At 42.6% G+C, this 22,056-nt stretch overlaps 1 protein-coding gene across 3 annotated transcripts in view; it reads right to left on the minus strand.

Moving 5' to 3' along the window:
- The window catches only part of ano6 (anoctamin 6), a 159,528-nt gene that overhangs the window by 104,884 nt on the left and 32,588 nt on the right, over positions 1-22,056 (minus strand). For 2 of the 3 annotated variants that reach the window (XM_068050391.1, XM_068050390.1), the window contains exon 2: positions 5,362-5,444. In XM_068050391.1, coding sequence (XP_067906492.1) covers positions 5,362-5,444 — 83 coding nt within the window. Of the gene's footprint in view, positions 1-4,316; positions 4,365-5,361; positions 5,445-22,056 lie in introns of all 3 variants that reach the window. The other variant, XM_068050389.1, reaches the window with a different exon arrangement.

The following is a 22,056-nucleotide window of genomic DNA, read 5'->3' on the forward strand; positions in this document are numbered from 1 at the left end:
AAGAATGAGGAGATGCAATATAATTTGAAGGGTATAATTCTAAAGGGGGTGCAGGAGTAGAGGGACCTGGGGGTATATGTGCACAACTCATTGAAGGTTGCAGGGCAGGTTGAGAAAGTGATTAATAAATATGGGATCTTGGGCTTTATAAATAGAGTACAAAAATAAGGAAGTTATGATAAACCTGTATAAAACACTGTTTCAGCCTCAACTGGAATATTGTGTCCAGGTTAGAAAGGATGTTAAGGTATGAGAGAGCGTGCAGAAAAGATTCATGGGCAAGACTGCAGGGATGAGGAACTTCAGTTACATAGATAGATTGGAGAAGCTGGGCCTGTTCTCCCAAAAGAGAAAATTAAGAGGAGATTTGATAGAGGTGTTCAAAATCACGAGGGTTCTGGACAGAGTAGATGGAGAGAAACTGTTTCCATTCATGAAAGGATCAAGAATGAGAGGGCACAGATTTGAAGTATTTGGTAAGAGAAGCAAAAGTGACATGAGGGAAAACTTTATCACGCAGCAAGTGGTTAAGGTCTGGAATATGCTGCATGAGAACGTGGTGGAGGCAGGTTCAATTGAAGCATTCAAAAGGGAATTAGACAGTTATATGAAAAGAAAGAATGTGCAGGGTTACGGGGAGAAGGCAGAGAATGGAATTGAGGCAATTGCTCTTTCAGAGTCAGTGCGGACACAATGGGCCAAATGGCCTCCTTCTGCGCTGTAACGATTCTGTGATACCTGTGATTGGCAAAAGAAGCAACGGACACATGAGGAAAAACATTTTTATGCAGCGAGTGGTTAGGATCTGGAATACCTGAGAGGGGTGGAGGCAGATTCAATCGAGGCCTTCAAAAAGAGAACTGGATAATTATTTGAAGAGAAAAAAATAAAATGCCGGACCAAATGACCTCTTTCTCCTTCTCCATTCTATTGTTCCATGATTCAGAAAGCCTAGCATTTGATCAAATGCTAGGCTTTCCGTCCCTTCACTTGATCGAAAGCATTGCAGCAGAGCAGAGTTTCCACTTGCCTCCAAGATGCCCTGCTGACTCGGATCTTATTTTCGGTTATGCTGTCAGTTACATGTGGGAAATGGTCTCCATTGTACAGCTGAGCTAGTCTGGAGGCAGAGAGTTGTTGTGGCAGATAGAGGGATCTGGCAAGTTACTTTAATAGAACATACTTTTGTTTTTAAAAAAGTGTTTAAATTCACAAATGGGGCTCCTGCACAGCTAGGTGTTGAGAATGTTTGCATAGATCCCTCTTCAATTTCTGCCCAGAGGCCCTCTCCACTGATCTCTAAAGCTGGATGTCAGGCTCACGTTTCTCTCATTTGGTTCTCCATATCATGCATCTGTTTCCATATGGACAGGTGCAGTTATATCCTCCTTCCAAGGGACTGGCCAATGACAAACTGGGAGGAGGCGAAGATGAAGCAGAGTCACTTCCTGCATCTGCCTGTCCTAGACGTACAGTAAAACTGGTAGGGGGAAGGGATAAAGACTGTGCCTAAAAGTTACTGCGAAGATGCAGTAGGTGCATCAGCAGGCATAAGTCTCAGAATGCCTGAGCTACAATATTCAGAACATTAAGCACTAAATACAACTCCGCTGTTCAAACCTCAGCCTCACCCTGGATTCTGACTGATAAGCTCAGAAGAACTTGTAAATTTATTTTTGGGTTAAGCTCATTTAAACAGGAAGATATTACAGTGCCCATCAGACAGACTGTGACCAATATAGGAAGTGTAGCAATATGTTTATTTCTTGTCTCAACAACATTCACTTAATGCTTAAAAGTTGCTGCCTTAACATCTAATGATGTGTGCTGCAATCTCCTGCACTGAAAAAGCTGAGTGAATACAAGAAGAAAGACACACAGTGGTGTTACTTTTGTGGCCGACAGAGTCTTGGCATCAACCTCAACTATAAACACCCCTGGGATGAAACAGGAAGCACAACTCCATCACACAATAAGGAGTAACTTGCATAGTGTCAGGAAGACAAGTGAGGTCATGTTTTATCGAAGCTAAGGAGTAATTTGCATAGTATCAGGAAGACAAGTGAGGTCATGTTTTATCGAAGCACTACAGCTCAATTGCAGCTTGATTTGAAAAATATTTTACAGCTCTGGGGCCTTTGATAGATCCTCCCTTGAAGAAAAGACCTTTCTGACAATATTCCTATTCTCAGTAATTAGGACTGTGGCTCACATGACATTTATGGTGTTCTCTGACTAGAGGAATGGATCAGTGGTAACAAATTTAAAAAAAACATTTAGATAGCATTGTACACTTCCTTGTAACATTTTCTTTAAGGCAGGTTGAGTGTCACAATTTTTTTTGCTTGTATTAGATGGTTGGTATAATTATTTAGCCACCCCTTTGGCCTATGAATCAATGAATCACCCCAGCCCCAAACCAGAAAATTGCCGTGACAGTTTATCAGGTAATAGTGCGAGTGATAGGACTGGCAAATACTTGCAACATTTGCTTATTTACATTTCATTTTATTTTCACTTTATAATGATGTTGCAAGCATCCTCATTGAACCAGATGTGAATGTGAACAAAACCATGTGAGCGAAATTTCAACTAGAGTTACAAATTCCCTCAAAAGAATGCCTGTGTTTTCTCTGTGAGATCCGGAATACATCAATCTCTTGTTTATGGAACAAGATACCTGAGACTCTGTATAGCTCTGTGTACATATTATATCAAGCTGCTGACTAAACTTGCAACGTTACATTGTTGATAGTCCAAAAATTTCTAGCACATATCATACATTCCATAGTAAATCTGTGACAGAAACTGGTGAAGTGGTCATGTCAGATATACAATTTATAAGATCTAACTTCTTACATAATTTTCATCTGTAAAAGTTCAACTCATTAACCTTTCAAGATTTCCTAGATACATAAGATGTATTACAAGGCACTAAAGCACAGCAGTTGCTAAGCACATAAAGACTGCACTTAACAGTGTCCCTTGTGACATAGTTCTACTTCAGTGTTTATCACATTTAACATTCTTTTAGTTTTATACTATAGGAACCTTCAGTAACGTAACCAAGCTCTCTGTGACTTGTGCTCGTTTCCACAGTGTCTTGATACAGACCTGTGAAGACTTTCAAATAAGCCAAACTTCATTCCAACATTTTCTATGTTTATTTCAGATTTCCAGCATCCACAGTATTTTGCTTTCGTTAATGTTGGAAGGCTCATTTTGTAAAAATACTGTGGTAGAGAATCTAATGATTTAGGAGGGGATCTGACAAATATTCCAGCCACATAGGCACAGGCACCAGTTAGATTTTTGATGACCGAACAGCCACCAGCATGTAACCGTGAACAATGGAGCACACAATATGTCAAATCTTTGGTTTCTAGCACTTGAGAATTGTAAGCAGTGGAAATTTAGTCAGAAGGTCAAGGTTAAAATTGCTCAAACTGTCAATTGTGAGTTTCTGACCAAGCTTGCAATATGTTATCTAACGCAGAATTGCACGGAGCCTTGTGATAGACTACATGGAAAAATCACTAAATGACGTCTAAAGAATTTCAATCAAACTGCACAAACTGGTATTTTGTCAGTTGTTGACGTTCTTTTATTTATTCTGTAGATAACAGTGTGTGAACTTTCTTTCGTGGTAGTTATTGAGGAAATGTAAAATAGATTCCTGAGGGGTTACAATATACCTTATCTATGTTATAAAGCAGAATAAACATGGATATACTAGGTTTGAATAACAAACCAAGAAACTGAACTAGGTCATTTTGGCTTTATTTGCACATTTATAATTTTGGATTGGAATGGACCACTTAGGATACAGGCATGTCCTTTCCATTTAAATAAGCATGCATGTACAGTGGGACTAAATGTACTTCTGTACTTGCACAATTAATGTCCCTCTGCACTACACCATGGCTGATTGTAACTGCCACAAGAGTAAACAATACTTTAAACCTTCTCATTTTTCCTTCCTCAACTTGGTCCTCTAGAGGCACTGACTGATGCTGACATATAGCTCCACTGTCAGGAGTACTGTGCTGGTACTTCACACAAGCCACTGTTTGTCGTGTGTGAGCCCGTAGCATTATAACGAGCAAAATAATTACTTTCACAGAGAGTTTGCTCTCAGACCTTTTGCACAAGGCAGGCAGGCCAGACCAAAGACTTTCAATACGTACAGTCTCTATTGTTGTTTGGCAACTGCTTAGTGCACTAGGATAATTGGATTCCGTTTGCAACCTAATTTGTGACTAAGAATACCATTCCCCAGAAACTTCCACCTGAATGTGCATGTTGTACCATCTTACCCTAGACTTTGAACCAAATATGTAAGTGGCCTCTTCACTACATGGACCCTGTTAATGGTACCGAAGAGTTACACGTATTCAACAAATACATTAAGATATTAAAAAGATAATTAAACACTGCTTTGGAAAAGTGTCATTTATATTCTGCTGGATTCAAGTACATTTTTATTTCATAAACAGAGATATAGTAGAACTCTCTTAAGATCACCTTTGGTTAAGTTCAAACCATATTTAAGATTAACATTACTATAAGTGTATGTGAAGGATTGATAGCAGCCAAAATTGTCATTTTTCTTTTGTAGCTGCTATTCAAAAATGAATTAAATACTGCAGTGTTTTGTTTAAACCAGTCATGGGAAACACATGGAATAAAGCTGAGAGAGAGAAGTATATCAATTCTTTGGCATTGGATATCGAAGAAAAAAACACATTCATTTTGTTCTTCTCCAGTCCATGGTTGCTCGAAGCCTGCCAAGGCCAGGAGAAAGAGATAGCTTTTATAGCAGAGATATCATTATGTCTATCCATCTTTACTTCCTCTTGAGCTAATATTATGGGAAATGGGGAAATTAGGTACAGGATGTCAGCATCATCCTTTTGTTTAGTTCCAGTAGTATCCATCTACAACTAGTCATTGGAGACATGAGAAGTGGAAAACCATCAGTAGCTCATCTTTATTGGGACTGAAAAATAAAAAAATAAGTTACTGGCTGTGCGAACACAACACCCTGTTACTAAGTGAAACATTTCAGCTTTGCCATCATACTGGGTTATACTGGTCCGTTTCTTGTTATATGAGGATTTTCTTTTATCAATTAAGAGGTGATCTTAGGGGAGCTCCCTCATATTTACCAGAAGCACACATTGAAATACGGTTTTCAGGAAACAAACAGGTGTATAATGAGCATGATGTTTGTGCATTATTGGAAAATGCACACATTTTAATTGTATCAGAGCTACTCTTCACTTAAGCACTTTAGTGGAATATAAGGACTCCAGCAGTCCTCACTACTTCTCTTAACCAGGTGTTCCCAAGTTAACCTACCAAATCAGTCGCCAGTTGTTGTTGTTCACCTGGCATCGTTCCATAGTTGGGAATGTAGGTTTGTTCAAAAAACTCCTCATCCCCTAATGAATAAAGCAAATACACCATATTTATGAAATGCTCAAAACTGCTAATAGATCATTTAATCTGCCATACAACCTTAAGGAATAAACAATGTTTTGTAATTATTCAGCATATACATTCATGTACATAAATAGTAATTAAAAGTACTACAAGCTCACATTTGAAGACATTTAAACAGCAATGTGTTCAATGTTTACTTGATATTCCAAAAATCGCACCCCCCCCCCCCCGCACCCCATAACCCCACCCCACTGCTGTTCTGTAATGTTTTCATTGGCAGTATGATTGAAAGCATGGGGATGGGGGTGAGTGCATGATAGCTCATTTTGTTTTAAATGTCCTCACGTACAACGAATAAAAAGAATAACTGAACTGAACTAGGACGAAGAGGCCAAGTGGTTAAGGCAACGGATTATTAATTGGGGCGGCACAGTGGCGTAGTGGTTAGCACCGCAGCCTCACAGCTCCAGCGACCCGGGTTCAATTCTGGGTACTGCCTGTGTGGAGTTTGCAAGTTCTCCCTGTGTCTGCGTGGGTTTCCTCTGGGTGCTCCGGTTTCCTCCCACAGCCAAAAAGAAATTGCAGGTTGATAGGTAAATTGGCCATTAGCAATTGCCCCTAGTATAGGTAGGTGGTAGGGAAATATAGGGACAGGTGGGGATGTGGTAGGAATGTGGAATTAGTGTAGGATTAGTATAAATGGATGGTTGATAGTCGGCACAGACTCGGTGGGCCGAAGGGCCTGTTTCAGTGCTGTATCTCTAAACTAAATTGGCAAAACAAAAGCAAAATACTGCAGATGCTGGAAACAGAAAAAACAGCGAATATGCAGTAGGTCTGACAGTAGGTCTGTGGAGAGATAAAGAGTTAATATTTCGGGTTGATGACTTTTTATCAGAACTGTTCTGATGAAAGATTATTAATCAGGTTGTTCTTTCCAGGCATTGTTTTGAGTGCCTGACAAATCTGATTGAGTTCTTCAATGAAGTAACAGAAACGGTTGATGAGGTGGATGTTGTGAATAGAGACATTCAAAAAGCATTTGATAAAGTGCCACATAACAAACTCATTAGCAAAATTGAAGCCCACAGGATTAAAGTGAAATCTGGACGCAGCACAGATAGAAAATTGGCTAAAAGAAAGCAGTGAGTAGTGGTGAAGTGGCAAGTAGTTTTACAGATTGGAGGGAAGTATACTGTGGTGTCCCCCCAGAAGCCCGTAGGGCTCAGTACTGGGTCTCTGCTTTTTGTGGTGTATATTAACGATTTGGACGTAAATGTAGGGGGCATGATCAAGAAGTTTGCAAATGACACAAAGATTGGCCGTGTGGTAGTTAGCGAGGAGGATAGCTTTAGGCTGCAGGAAGATATTGATGGTCTAGTCAGATGGGCAGAAAAGTGGCAAATGGAATTCAACTTAGAGAAGTGTGAGTTGATGCACTTGGGGAGGTCAAACAAGGCAAAGGAATACACGATTAATGGGAAAATACTGAGAAGTGTAGAGGAAGTAAGGGACGTTGGACTAAATGTCCACAGATCCCTGAAGGTAGCAGGACAGGTTGATAAGTTGGTTAAGAAGGCATATGGAATTCTTTCCTTTATTAGCTGATATAGAATACAAGAGCAGGGAGGTTATGCTGGAATTGTATAACTCATTGGTTAGGCCACAACTTGAATACTGTATGCAGTTCTGGTAAACTTTTGCACCAGAGAGGGTACAGAGGAGATTTACGAGGATGTTGCCAGGACTGGAAAAATGCAGCTATGAGGAAAGATTGGATAGGCTGGGGTTGTTCTCCTTGGAACAGAGAAGACTGAGGGGAAATCTGATTCAAATGTACAAAATTTTGAGGGGCCTGGATAGAGTGGAGGTGAAGGGTCTATTCACCTTAGCAGAGAGGTCAGTGACAAGGGGGCATAGATTTAAAGTGATTGGTAGAAAAATTAGAGGGGAGATGAGGGAAAACTTTTTCACCCAGAGGGTGGTGATGGTCTGGAACTCACTGCCTGAAAGGGTAGTTGAGGAAGAAACCCTCAACTCATTCAAAAGGAGTCTGGATATGCACCTCAAGTTGCAAGGTTACGGACCAAATGCTGGAAGGTGGGATTAGACTAAGTGGATTGTTTCTCGGCTGGCACAGACACGATGGGCCAAGTGGCCTCTTTCTGTGCCTTAAACTTTCTATGATTCTATTCTATTCTATAAGTCAATATAAGAACCACTGCTGTTTTTGATATATATTAATGACCTGGACTTGGGTATAGGGGCATAAATTCAGAATTTCTAGATGGCATAAAACTTGGAAATATAGTAAACAGCGAGAAGGCTATAGCCAGACCAGTGACATGGGCAGACACATGATAGATGACATTTAATGCAGAGGAGTATGAAGTGATGAATTTTGGAAGGAAGAACACAGAAAAACAATATAAAATAAATGGTACTAATTTTAAGGGGGTGCTGAACAGTAAGTCTTGGGGATTCACAAACACAAATCTTTGGTAAGTTGATAAAGCTGTTAAAAAAGCATATGGGATCCTTCACTTTTCACAGTAGAAAAGCAAGGACATTTATTAGTCACTGGTTAGGCCTCAGCTGGAGTATTGTGTTGACTTCTGAATATATTATATACGTATGTATAAAATATATATAGGAAGGTTGTCAACACCTTGGAGAGGACTGCAGTGCAGATTTCCCAGATTGATATTGGGGATGAGGGACTTACATGGCAGACTAGAGAAGCTGGAATTGTTCTCCTTAGAGCAGATAAAGTTAAGGGGAAATTTAACAGAAGTGTTCAAACTGATGAAGTATTTAAATAGAGAAAATAAGGACAAACCAGTTTCCACTGGCAGACGGTTGGTATGATACAGAATTAAAATAACTGATGAGAGAACCAGAAAGGAAATGAGTTTTTTTTATGCAATGAGTTCTGATGATCTGGAATGCACTGTTTGAAAGGCTGGTGATGGCAGATTCAATAATAACTTTCAAAAGAGAATTGGAACTATACTCAATAAGGAAAAATATTGTAGGTCTGTAGAGAAACAGTAGGGAGTGGAACTAATTGGATAGCTCTTTCAAAGAGCCGACAGACACAATGGGCCCATCGGCCTCCTTCGCTGTATTAATCCGCGATTTTCTTCTGGTCAGGCTTATTCCTTGCTAAACCAAGCAAAAGGTGAAGCTAACCTAGTTGAGTTCGACTGAAATTTGATATTTATGTTGATCGTGCCAAGACTTGGAAACTGTCTATATTTTACACCTATAGACAATGCTAATGAGAACACCTTGCATTTCCTTAGCACATAGTCTCAATAGCAGCGAACACTGCTAAGGGTCAATACAGCATCGCAACGTCCGGTGTGTTACATGCGCACACTTGCACCAAAAACTGGAAGGTGCGGTGCTTAGGAACTTGCATTAGAGGAGCCTCCACTGATGTCCTGCCCACCTGTTTTATTGTTGAATTTTTCAATTACCAGAGAATTAGACTGCAATTATGTCAATGTGATAGCTACAAATAGCAAAACAAAAAGATACAAATTGAAAAGGAAACCAATTTGATGAAATAATGGCCTTGCTCTGGTGCAGACTGCTGTAAATGAATGAAAAACAGTGCACAGAGCATTATTAAACCTAAAAGATTAGGTTTTGTTTTATAGTCATTAATCTTTTCCTGTTTATGCCACCCAGATGTAAAATGGGTACTGCTCTTTTCCGAGATTTAAAATTGAGCAGCAGAGTTAGTGGTATCTCCCCTGGAGCCAGCACGCTCCGCTTTGTGACCGCTTTGAGCAGAAAGGTATCTAACATGTGCCTCTACTGGCATGGGTGCCAGCCCATTGTATTTAAAGTGACCTCATCCCACAAACTTTCAGGATCAGTGCTGGATGACAGTGGTGGTGGTGGTGGTATTTCGTAACAGGATGTCTACGAAAGTAGAGGAAGATTTGCTTTATATCGAGATGTCGAACGTTGTAGGTTGATGGCTTTTTGAATTACTTTGTAAGCAAAGTTTGTTAACTTGGCTCTAATTAATATTTGGACCCATACTCTACTAACGGTAAATACGGTGAAACATTTTCTCAGAATAATTTGGTGCTTGACGATAGTCTTTGAAGGTCTTTGATAGTCTGTGTAACAATGAGTTCCTCCATTAATGCAGCACACGATGGAAGGCTTCCAGATAAATTGCTTCCAGAACTCTGCTCCCTCATCATTAGTGGTGCTATGAAAATTATGAACTAAAAGTAAAATCCTGGCAAATGGAAAATTGAAATAAGCCAGAACAAAATAAAGTGAACGATGGAGAAAATATAGATGGTCACAAAAAGCATAAAGTAGAACAAAGAAAAAAATCAGTAACAAAAAGAGAAGACTGAAAAAAGTAGAGAAAGAAACTGACTCAACTGAGTCCAAGAAGCTGTTCTAAAGTTGTGGAGATAGAAGGGATCCCTTACTCTTGATAATTATTCAGTGGCCCTTGATCAAAAAAGATATGGATATCTGATGGGCACAGGACTGGACTCATAGAATCATAGAATGGTTACAGCACAGAAGGAGGCCATTCGTCATGTCATGTCTGCAAGAGCATCTCACCTAGTCCACTCTCCCATAACCCAGCAAATTTTTTCTCTTCAGATAATTATCCAATTCTCTTCTGAAGGCCTCAATTGAACCTGCCTCCACCACACTGAGGCAGTGCATTCTTCATCCTAACCACTCGGTGTATTTTTTATTTATTCATTCAGGGATGTGGGCGTCGCTAGCTAGGCCAGCATTTATTGCCCATCCTTAATTGCCCTTGAGAAGGTGGTGGTGAGCTGCCTTCTTGAACTGCTGCAGTCCATTTGGGGTAGGTATACCCACAGTGCTGTTAGGAAGGGAGTTCCAGGATTTTGATCCAGCGACAGTGAAGCAACGGCGATACAGTTCCAAGTCAGGATGGTGTGTGACTTGGAGGGGAACTTGCAGGTGGTGGTGTTCCCATGCATTTGCTGCCCTTGTCCTTCTAGGTGGTAGAGGCCGCGGGTTTGGAAGGTGCTGTCTAAGGAGCCTTGGTACATTGCTGCAGTGCATCTTGTAGATGGTACACACTGCTGCCACTGTGCGTCGGTGGTGGAGGGAGTGAATGTTTGTAGATGGGGTGCCAATCAAGCGGGCTGCTTTGTCCTGGATGGTGTCGAGCTTCTTGAGTGTTGTTGGAGCTGCACCCATCCAGGCAAGTGCAGAGTATTCCATCACACTCCTGACTTGTGCCTTGTAGATGGTGGACAGGCTTTGGGGAGTCAGGAGGTGAGTTACTCATCGCAGGATTCCTAGCCTCTGACCTACTCTTGTAGCCACAGTACTTATATGGCTACGCCACTTCAGTTTCTGGTCAATGGTAGCCCCTAGGATGTTGAAAGTGGGGGATTCAGCGATGGTAATGCCGTTGAATGTCAAGGGGAGATGGTTAGATTCTCTCTTGTTGGAGATGGTCATTGCCTGGCACTTGTGTGGCGCGAATGTTACTTGCCACTTATCAGCCCAAGCCTGGATATTGTCCAAGTCTTGCTGCATTTCTACATGGACTGCTTCAGTATCTGAGGAGTCACGAATGGTGCTGAACATTGTGCAATCATCAGCGAACATCCCCACTTCTGACCTTATGATTGATGAAGCAGCTGAAGATGGTTGGGCTTAGGACACTACCCTGAGGAACTCCTGCAGTGATGACATGGAGCTCAGATGATTGACCTCCAACAATCACAACCATCTTCCTTTGCGCTAGGTATGACTCCAGCCAGCGGAGGGTTTTCCCTGCTGATTCCCATTGACCTCAGTTTTGCTAGGGCTCCTTAATGCCATACTCGGTCAAATGCTGCCTTGATGTGAAGGGCAGTCACTCTCACCTCACCTCTTGAGTTCAGCTCTTTTGTCCATGTTTGAACCAAGGCTATAATGAGGTCAGGAGCTGAGTGGCCCTGGCGGAACCCAAACTGAGCGTCACTGAGCAGGTTATTGCTCAGCAAGTGCCGCTTGATGGCACTGCTTTTTTAGATTTTAGATTTAGAGATACAGCACTGTAACAGGCCCTTCGGCCCACCGAATCTGTGCCAACCATTAACCACCCATTTATACTAATCCTACACTAACCCCATATTCCTACCACATCCCCACCTGTCCCTATATTCCCCTGAAACCTACCTAAACTAGGGGCAATTTATAATGGCCAATTTACCTATCAACCTGCAAGTTTTTTTTGGCTGGGGGAGGAAACCGGAGCACCCGGAGGAAACCCACGCAGACACAGGGAGAACTTGCAAACTCCACACAGGCAGTACCCAGAATTGAACCCGGGTCGCTGGAGCTGTGAGGCTGCAGTGCTAACCACTGCGCCACTGTGCCGCCCCCACAGTTGATGATACCTTCCACCACTTTACTGATGATTGAGAGTAGGCTGATGGGGCGGTAATTGGCCAGGTTGGACTTGTCCTGCTTTTTGTGCACAGGACATACCAGGGCAATTTTCCACATTGCAGGGTAGACGCCAGTGTTGTAGCTGTTCTGGAACAGCTTGGCTAGGGGCGCGGCAAGTTCTGCAGCACAGGTCTTCAGTACTATTGCCGGAATATTGTCAGGGCCGGTAGCCTTTGCAGTATCCAGTGCCTTCAGTCGTTTCTTGATATCACGCGGAGTGAATCGAATAGGCTGAAGTCTGGCATCTGTGATGCTGGGGACTTCAGGAGGAGGCCGAGATGGATCATCAATTCGGCACTTCTGGCTGAAGATTGTTGCAAATGCTTCAGCCTTATCTTTCGCACTGATGTGCTGGGTTGGTTTTTTTCTCATGTTGCTATTGCTTCTACTTCCAATCACCTTAAATCAGTGTCTTCTGGTTCTGCATCCTTCTGCCAATGGGAACAGTTTCTCCATACCTACTCTGTCCAGACTCATGATTTTGAACACCTCTGTCAAATCTCCGTTTAATTTTCTCTTCTAAACAAGAACAGCCCCAGCTTCTCCAACCTATCCACATAACTGATGCTTTTCATCCCTGGAACCATTCTCATGAATCTTTTCTGCATGCTCTCTAATGCCTTCATACCCTTCTTAAAATGTAGTGCCCAGAACGGGACACAATAGTCCAGTTGAGGTCGAACCAGTGTTTTATACATGTTTTTCATAACTTCCTTGTTTTTGTACTCTATGCCTCTATTTATAAAGCCCAGGATCCCCTATGCTTTATTAAATGCTTTCTCACCTGCAAATTTCCCATACCAATGGTTTGAGGAAGCTTGCGAAGGTGTCAAAAAGTAGCAAGGCAAGGCCTTAAGGAACAGAGTTCCAGAGTACCAAGAAAATCAAACCAGACTCCCACCCATACTTAACTGTTTGTTAATGTGGCTTAAAAATGATATAGTTTAGCCACACTGGTCAAAGTAATTCCTACTCTAGTGCTAAACCAGCTATAATTGTATATACTACAAAATCCATATGCACAGATGTGGATTTGGAACAGCAAGATTTTTGTTTAAGTACTGTAATCAGCAACTGACAAGAAAATTATTTCCTTTGACAATGGGATTAAACAATTTATTTCTAAGCTTGCATCATTATGAATAGTAAACATCGTTGTGAACTGCCATAGCCCCCTTTTTTCAAAACAGATTAACTATGGCAGATTATAAACATGAAGTAAAGTTCACACCTTGAGAATGGCTTGTGGAGGAAGGGTATTTATGCATGATTGTGTGGTTATAGTGTAAAGTTTAAAGAACAGGTACTGCTAGTAATCTGAAACTAAAATGCTGGAAATGCAGAGAGAGAGTGAGTGAGAGACGACAAGTTAATATTTCACATACACGCCTTTATCAGGAAACGTAGAACTAAAACATCAGCCTATTTTGTCTTTACAGATGTTATTTGATATGCTGTATATTTCCTGTTTTTAATTTCATTATAGTCATCTTAGCTCAGTTATTCAAACTGTCCTCTCAGAATCGGAAGCTTTGGGGTTCAAGCTCCATTCCACAATTAGTCGAGGCTGATAATTCAGTGCAATCGTGAGAAAATGCTATATTGCTGCCCTTCACATGAGATATTGATTGAAGTTTCATCTATGTGCACCCCAGTGGATGTTAAAAATCCCATGGCACTATTCAAAGAACAGGAAGTTCCCTTAGTGCTCTGGCCAGTACTTTATTCTCAGTCATCATCACCAAAAATTTTTTTTAACTATTCATTCATCTCATTGCTGATGGTAGATCTTTGTTGTGCACAAAATGGCTGTCATGTTTGCCAACATAAATACACTGAGTGGGTTTCAAAAAAGTAAAGCATTTTATACTCTTACATAAATACACTTTTCTTCTACAATGCACAGCAGGGTGGCCAAAAATAAAAATGGAAAGCGTTGTAAATACAAATCAGGTCAGTCAACATCTGTCAAGAAAATGGCAAGAGCATTTTGGACACGCAGTTAGTTATTCATCACAGTGGCTAGATACTATTTTGTCTCAAATGGCACATTCTCAAATTCAGTTGATTCTGCTGGTAGGAGGGCATAGGAGTAGAGGGACAAACTTCTTTAGAGTGAAGGAGGGTAAAACAAGACGCAGCCAACAACACTCTCACCCACCCCCCTGCAGTTACAGACTGACATTGGAAACAAGGTTATCTGTTTGCCCTGTCGATGGGAAAGGAGAGAAAAACTAACAATAATAGAGAACGGGAGAAAGCTACAGCTTCATGGGTATTTTGAGGGAGAGTCAGGATCTGGATACATCAAGTCCGAGCCTAATTTCTAGCTCTTCCACCACACTCTTACGAGACATATGGCAGCAGTGTGCAGGAAAGGTGCAGGATTGTCGGCTCCACCATCTTTGGGGTATGATTTATCATTCATAAGCTGTCATTTTCATTACCTCCAAGACTTTCTATAGCAAAACCGATAGACAAAAAAATCCTCCTATAAATGGTAGATATGGAAATTCATGGGATATAATGAGCTGCAGAAAATCACTTTGTCTAAAAAGTTTGTATATTGATTTCTCTGTGCCCATCCCATAGCACCTACTATAACAACAAATTTCACTTATACTGTGCCTTTAAGGTAGAAAAAACACTTCACAGATGTAACTGCCAAAAACGGACACCAAACCAAAGAAACAGGTATAAGGCTGGGTGACCAAAAGATCTGTCAAAGAGAATTTTAAGCAGTGTCGTAAAGGACAGCGAGGTGGAGAGGCATAGGGGTTTAGGGAGGAAATTGCAAGTGTGAGGTCCAGAAAGCTCAAGTCATGACCTAAAAGAGGATGCAAAAGGGGTCACAGTTAGTGAAACAGAAATTCTTGGTAATACTGTAGGAGGTTACAAGAGATAGCGAGAAGTAAGGTAAGGAAAGAATTTAAACAAGAGGGTGAGAATTTTAAATTGGAGGTGTTGGGCAACCAGGTGCCAATATAGGAAAGGAGTGATTTTTGAGTGTGACTTAGTATGGCATTGGACAAATAATGACAAAATCTCTCTCCAAGCTGTGATCTAGTTGTAGAAATAATTCTAACATGATACAGAATGAAGCTACACTACCTAGAAATTGGCGAATTGGGGGTAAGGATTGTCCCTGCATCGGAGCGGGTAGACCCGATGAACACCCAATATTTACATTTTTATTTTAAACAAATCATCTGCCTATTTTCATAAGTACAGTAAATTTGTTTCAGGCACAGGCCCAGGACGTCTAGGCCTCTTCCAGCCCTCACCAAAATGTTGGGTGGGGCAATTTCAATGCAGAATCAGCTTGTGCACCCCATCCGCTACATTAGATGCTGAGGGTCTGTTTTGCAGATGAAAATGGGCGCAGTATCATCAAATTTCTAGGCTACTGTTTCTAATTTTAAAATGCAAATTAACAACGAAAAAGAAACAAAATAAGCTATTTGGATTCAAGGAGTTATAACGCCATGTTGAGTCACACCCGTCCTATTGAAAATATAATCTGATTTTTCCAAATAATTGTTGCGGATGTTAATCTTCCAGAATGTTTACAAAGCACAATTAATCAGAGTGACTGATGTGTCTTAAGAACTTGAAACAGACCTGGAAGTATTGGCCCAAATTTTACAGTAGGTATATCAGCGCTCACCATTATTATTTTATTATGGAGTAAACTGGACAGGCACTTCCAACATCCTCAACCGTGCAGATGGACATGGAAATTAGGAAGCTGCTGCCCGAGTTGCTCATTCACAAGCTTGGCTGTCCTGGTATGTTGCGGAGCGATTCAACATTCAAACCCACTAGTTACCCACTAAACACATCAGAAAAAGTTATGGTTTGTGCACTCAAGTGCAAGTGAATTTTCAGTGGCATGGCATGCCTTAATTACCACCAAACCACCTCCCTGGTACCTGAAAATTTTCTTCTACAAGTGCACAGCTTCAATTTCCTTTTACTTTTTCTATTTCTGACCTTTCTCAATTCCATCTTTCTTTCCCCCTCTATTTTGCTTTCTGAGCATGATTTTACTTTGAATTAAATATACTAACTCCCACTTCCTGGTTTAGATTCTGTCAGGGTAATTTTAATCCTCACAAATGTTGGGGTTGGGCAAGATGTAAAAATTTTTTAAATCAAAAACCTGAACGGGGACTTCCTAATTCCATGTTTGAGGGAGGTGGGACAGAGACTGGGCAGTTAACCCACTGTCTGGGAGCCTCACATTTAGCCCGTTTTACAGATTCAACCATGTTTGGCCAGGTTTTCCAGGCCTTGGGAAACCTGCCAGCTCAAGGGAGGTGAAGAGCGGTAAAGCCTTAACTTGTGGGTCAGGAAGAGCAGGAGTACTTAGGAGTACTTCCGTCCAACCCAACAAACTAACCGTCGTCACTGCCATCTGACCCCAACTCCAGGGATCAGACCTCGCCCCTCACCGCAGGAGAGACAGACATCGAACAACTGGGATCAGACCCACCCCCATCCTACACTCCTAACTCAGCAGCAGGCTCCCTAACTGTTCTTGTGGCCTTCTCTGGAGCACTCCCCGCCAGACAGTGAGCAAAGCCCATTGCAGCAGCTTTGACAGAAGCAGAGGTGCGGAGCGAACTTGCAGCTGGGAGGTCAGTTTCAGTGTAAGTTAAAGTTAATTCCCTTTTGTTTTCGGAGGACCAGGGGACTGCTGGGTAAGTAAAAACTATATATTTGGGCGGTGGCTGTACCCGAGACACGACACGTGTAGTGTCTCCCACCCACCCTCCTCCTCTAACCAAAAAAAAAAGGACTCTGGTGTGTTGATAAGGTAAGCTTTTTATTTAAAAAGTTCTGTCCGTCGGATTGCTAAGCTAACAAGTTTTGACTTTTTTTTTGGTTTTTCAGTAGATTTGTTGGGAATTTAGAATAGTGGGAATGGAGGTTAAGGCAGTTGAATGTTCCTCCTGCAGAATGTGGGAGGTAAGGGTCGCCAAGAGTGTCCCTGCTGACTGCATCTGCGGGAAGTGCACCCAACTCCAGCTCCTCGAGAACCGCGTTAGGGAACTGGAGCTGGATGAACTTCGGATCATTCGGGAGGCGGAGGGGGTTATTGAGAGGAGTTATAGGGAGGCAGTCACACCTCAGGTAAAAGAAGTAGGTAGATGGGTTACCGTCAGGGGAAGGAGAGGGAACCAGCAGGCAGTGCAGGGATCCCCTGTGGCCGTTTCCCTCAACAACAGGTATACCGTTTTGGATACTGTTGCGGGGGACGACTTACCAGGGGTAAGCAATGGGGTACAGGTCTCTGGCACAGAGTCTGTCCCTGTTGCTCAGAAAGGAAGGGGGAAGAGGAGCAGAGCATTAGTCATTGGGGACTCCATAGTTAGGGGAACAGGTAGGAGGTTCTGTGGGAACGAGAGAGACTCACGGTTGGTGTGTTGCCTCCCAGGTGCCAGGGTTCGTGATATCGCGGATCGTGTTTTTGGGATCTTTAAGGGGGAGGGGGAGCAGCCCCAAGTCGTGGTCCACATAGGCACCAACGACATAGGTAGGAAGAGAGATGGGGATTTAAGGCAGAAATTCAGGGAGCTAGGGTGGAAGCTTAGAGCGAGAACAAACAGAGTTGTTATCTCTGGGTTGTTGCCCGTGCCACGTGATAGCGAAGCGAGGAATAGGGAGAGAGAGGAGTTGAACACGTGGCTGCAGGGATGGTGTAGGAGGGAGGGTTTTGGTTTCCTGGATAATTGGGGCTCTTTCTGGGGTAGGTGGGACCTCTACAAACAGGATGGTCTTCACCTGAACCAGAGGGGTACCAATATCCTGGGGGAGGAGATTTGCTAGTGCTCTTCGGGGGGGGTTTAAACTAATTCAGCAGGGGAATGGGAACCTAAATTGTAGTTCCAGTGTACAGGATGTTGAGAGTAGTGAGGTCAAGGATAAGGTTACAAGGACGCAAGAGGGCACTAGCAAGCAAGAACTTGGTTGAAAGTGTGTCTACTTCAACGCCAGGAGCATCCGGAATAAGGTGGGCGAGCTTGCAGCATGGGTTGGTACCTGGGATCTCGATGTTGTGGCCATTTCGGAGACATGGGTAGAGCAGGGGCAGGAATGGATGTTGCAGGTTCCGGGATTTAGATGTTTCAGTAAGAACAGAGAAGATGGTAAAAGAGGGGGGGGGGGGGGGGTGTGGCATTGTTAATCAAGGAGAGTATTACAGCGGCAGAAAGGACGTTTGAGGACTCGTCTACTGAGGTAGTATGGGCCGAGGTTAGAAACAGGAGAGGAGAGGTCACCCTGTTGGGAGTTTTCTATAGACCTCCGAATAGTTCCAGAGATGTAGAGGAAAGGATAGCGAAGATGATTTTCGACAGGAGCGAGTGTAACAGGGTAGTTGTTATGGGGGACTTTAACTTTCCAAATATTGACTGGAAATACTATAGTTCGAGTACTTTAGATGGGTCAGTTTTTGTCCAGTGTGTGCAGGAGGGTTTTCTGACACAGTATGGAGACAGGCCAACCAGGGGCGATGCCACATTGGATTTGGTACTGGGTAATGAACCCGGCCAGGTGTTAGATTTAGATGTAGGTGAGCACTTTGGTGATAGTGATCACAATTCGGTTAGGTTTACCTTAGCGATGGGCAGGGACAGGTATATACCGCAGGGCAAGAATTATAGCTGGGGGAAAGGAAATTATGATGCGATTAGGCAAGATTTAGGATGCGTAGGATGGGGAAGGAAACTGCAGGGGATGGGCACAATCGAAATGTGGAGCTTCTTCAAGGAGCAGCTACTGCGTGTCCTTGATAAGTATGTACCTGTCAGGCAGGGAGCAAGTTGTCGAGCGAGGGAGCCGTGGTTTACTAAAGAAGTTGAAGCGCTTGTCAAGAGGAAGAAGAAGGCTTATGTTAGGATGAGACGTGAAGGCTCAGTTAGGGCGCTTGAGAGTTACAAGCTAGCGAGGAAGGATCTAAAGGGAGAGCTAAGAAGAGCAAGGAGAGGACACGAGAAGTCATTGGCGGATAGGATCAAGGAAAACCCTAAGGCTTTCTATAGGTATATCAGGAATAAAAGAATGACTAGAGTTAGATTAGGGCCAATCAAGGATAGTAGTGGGAAGTTGTGTGTGGAATCAGAGGAGATTGGGGAAGCGTTAAATGAATATTTTTGATCAGTATTTACAGTAGAGAAAGAAAATGTTGTCGAGGAGAATACTGAGATTCAAACTACTAGGCTAGATGGGATTGAGGTTCACAAGGAGGAGGTGTTAGCAATTTTGGAAAGTGTGAAAATAGATAAGTCCCCTGGGCCAGATGGGATTTATCCTAGGATTCTCTGGGAAGAGATTGCAGAGCCTTTGTCCTTGATCTTTATGTCGTCATTGTCGACAGGAATAGTGCCGGAAGACTGGAGGATAGCAAATGTTGTCCCCTTGTTCAAGAAGGGGAGTAGAGACAGCCCTGGTAATTATAGACCTGTGAGCCTTACTTCGGTTGTGGGTAAAATGTTGGAAAAGTTTATAAGAGATAGGATTTATAATCATCTTGAAAAGAATAAGTTCATTAGCGATAGTCAGCACGGTTTTGTGAAGGGTAGGTCGTGCCTCACAAACCTTATTGAGTTTTTCGAGAAGGTGACCAAACAGGTGGATGAGGGTAAAGCAGTGGATGTGGTGTATATGGATTTCAGTAAGGCATTTGATAAGGTTCACCACGGTAGGCTATTGCAGAAAATACGGAAGTATGGGGTTGAAGGTGCTTTAGAGCTTTGGATCAGAAATTGGCTAGCTGAAAGAAGACAGAGGGTGGTGGTTGATGGCAAATGTTCATCCTGGAGTTTAGTTACTAGTGGTGTACCGCAAGGATCTGTTTTGGGGCCACTGCTGTTTGTCATTTTTATAAATGACCTGGATGAGGGTGTAGAAGGGTGGGTTAGTAAATTTGCGGATGACACGAAGGTCGGTGGAGTTGTGGATAGTGCCGAAGGATGTTGTAGGGTACAGAGGGACATAGATAGGCTGCAGAGCTGGGCTGAGAGATGGCAAATGGAGTTTAATGCAGAAAAGTGTGAGGTGATTCACTTTGGAAGGAGTAACAGGAATGCAGAGTACTGGGCGAATGGGAAGATTCTTGGTAGTGTAGATGAGCAGAGAGATCTTGGTGTCCAGGTACATAAATCCCTGAAAGTTGCTACCCAGGTTAATAGGGCTGTTAAGAAGGCATATGGCGTGTTAGCTTTTATTAGTAGGGGGATCGAGTTTCGGAGCCACGAGGTCATGCTGCAGCTGTACAAAACTCTGGTGAGGCCGCACCTGGAGTATTGCGTGCAGTTCTGGTCACCGCATTATAGGAAGGATGTGGAAGCTTTGGAAAGGGTGCAGAGGAGATTTACTAGGATGTTGCCTGGTATGGAGGGAAGGTCTTATGAGGAAAGGCTGAGGGACTTGAGGTTGTTTTCGTTGGAGAGAAGGAGGAGGAGAGGTGACCTAATAGAGACATATAAGATAATCAGAGGGTTAGATAGGGTGGATAGTGAGAGTCTTTTTCCTCGGATGGTGATGGCAAACACGAGGGGACATAGCTTTAAGTTGAGGGGTGATAGATATAGGACAGATGTCAGAGGTAGTTTATTTACTCAGAGAGTAGTAGGGGCGTGGAACGCCCTGCCTGCAACAGTAGTAGACTCGCCAACTTTAAGGGCATTTAAGTGGTCATTGGATAGACATATGGATGAAAATGGAATAGTGTAGGTCAGATGGTTTCACAGGTCGGCGCAACATCGAGGGCGGAAGGGCCTGTACTGCGCTGTAATGTTCTAAAAAATCCTGGATCGGAATTCTGCACATGAAAAATAGCATGCACGCTGTGGAGATAAAACTCCATAAGCATGCGGGTGACCAGGTTCTACCCCATCACCCACCCTTTACAAAACCCACCCCAGTCAATATCAGGACCTGTGTGTCTCACTGAGGATTCCTCAATCTGATTGGTTGAAGACAGCATGCCGTTACTTGCCCTGCTCTCAGAGATCCCGGAATCCCTGCAGAGGTTGCAACACCAGAATAGATCTCTAATTACCATAAGGTGTGGTGCAAAAAGGCCACAGAATATATGTAGGCAGCTGCAAGCATAATTCACTACTGACTGCAAAATCGGGCCAATATCTTATCTTATGGATTTGACAAAGCAATTGATTTGGATGATCTGCTGAAACAGCAGGATTACAAATAGTGTATTTGGATATCTGTTTTTCGTAAAACAAAAACTCGGCACAGCTAAAGTGGCAGGAAGGCTGAAGTTGGCTAGTGTGGAATCTCTAATATTAAGCAAATTGTGGTCACAAGTGGCTGATTATCTCCAGAGCAATGTTAGCTATTTTGTTTATGATAGCTCTTTGGGGGGATGGGGAATTCTCACATTAATCCTATTGGTTACGAGTTTGTTTATGCAAGCCCCAATTTTGGCTTTTGAGGTACTGAGCAAATAACCCCAACATTTTTTAATTGGGATAATTCCAAGCTCACTGTAGAAAAACAGGCAACATGGGACCTTCAAAATACAGTAAGTGAAATCAGATGTTCTTGAGCTGATGCACATTCCACCCACGTTTACAAAACACTGGGTTATAACACTATCTCTGTTGCAAGACAGCTCGCAGTTCTTTGCAATTAAATTTTTCCGGAATTTCACAACTATATTGCCATGTTATATTACATAAAATTCAGCTTTCAAGGACCATGTATGAACTTGTATTTTATGGCCTGGTACGAACAATATATCACAGTAATACTGACTGCCTTTTCTTGGAACAGAAGTCAATGGAGAATGGAGATCAGTGAGTTGAAAAGTGATCATATTTGCCACTCTCCCTTTGTAACCACTAGAGAGGTATTGGCTGAGAAGCTGGTGCACAGGTCACCTAACCCTACTCAGGCAGGAAATACAACATTTTCACAACTGGACAAGCATTAAGAGGACATGAGAAAGAAAGGTTACAAAACAGTGGAGAAATAAAAGCAATAAAAAATTCTATAATGGCAAAACTTTTAGAGCAGAAAGTTTCAGGAACTCAGTTGGCCAAAAAAAATGGAACTAGGGGAATGGGGGTGGGAGGGGAAGGCGAGAGTGATTGGGGGGGGGGGAAGCAGACTGTAAGG

This window comes from Heterodontus francisci, chromosome 18 (genome assembly GCF_036365525.1).
Source record: "Heterodontus francisci isolate sHetFra1 chromosome 18, sHetFra1.hap1, whole genome shotgun sequence".
Classification (NCBI taxonomy): Eukaryota; Metazoa; Chordata; class Chondrichthyes; order Heterodontiformes; family Heterodontidae; genus Heterodontus; species Heterodontus francisci.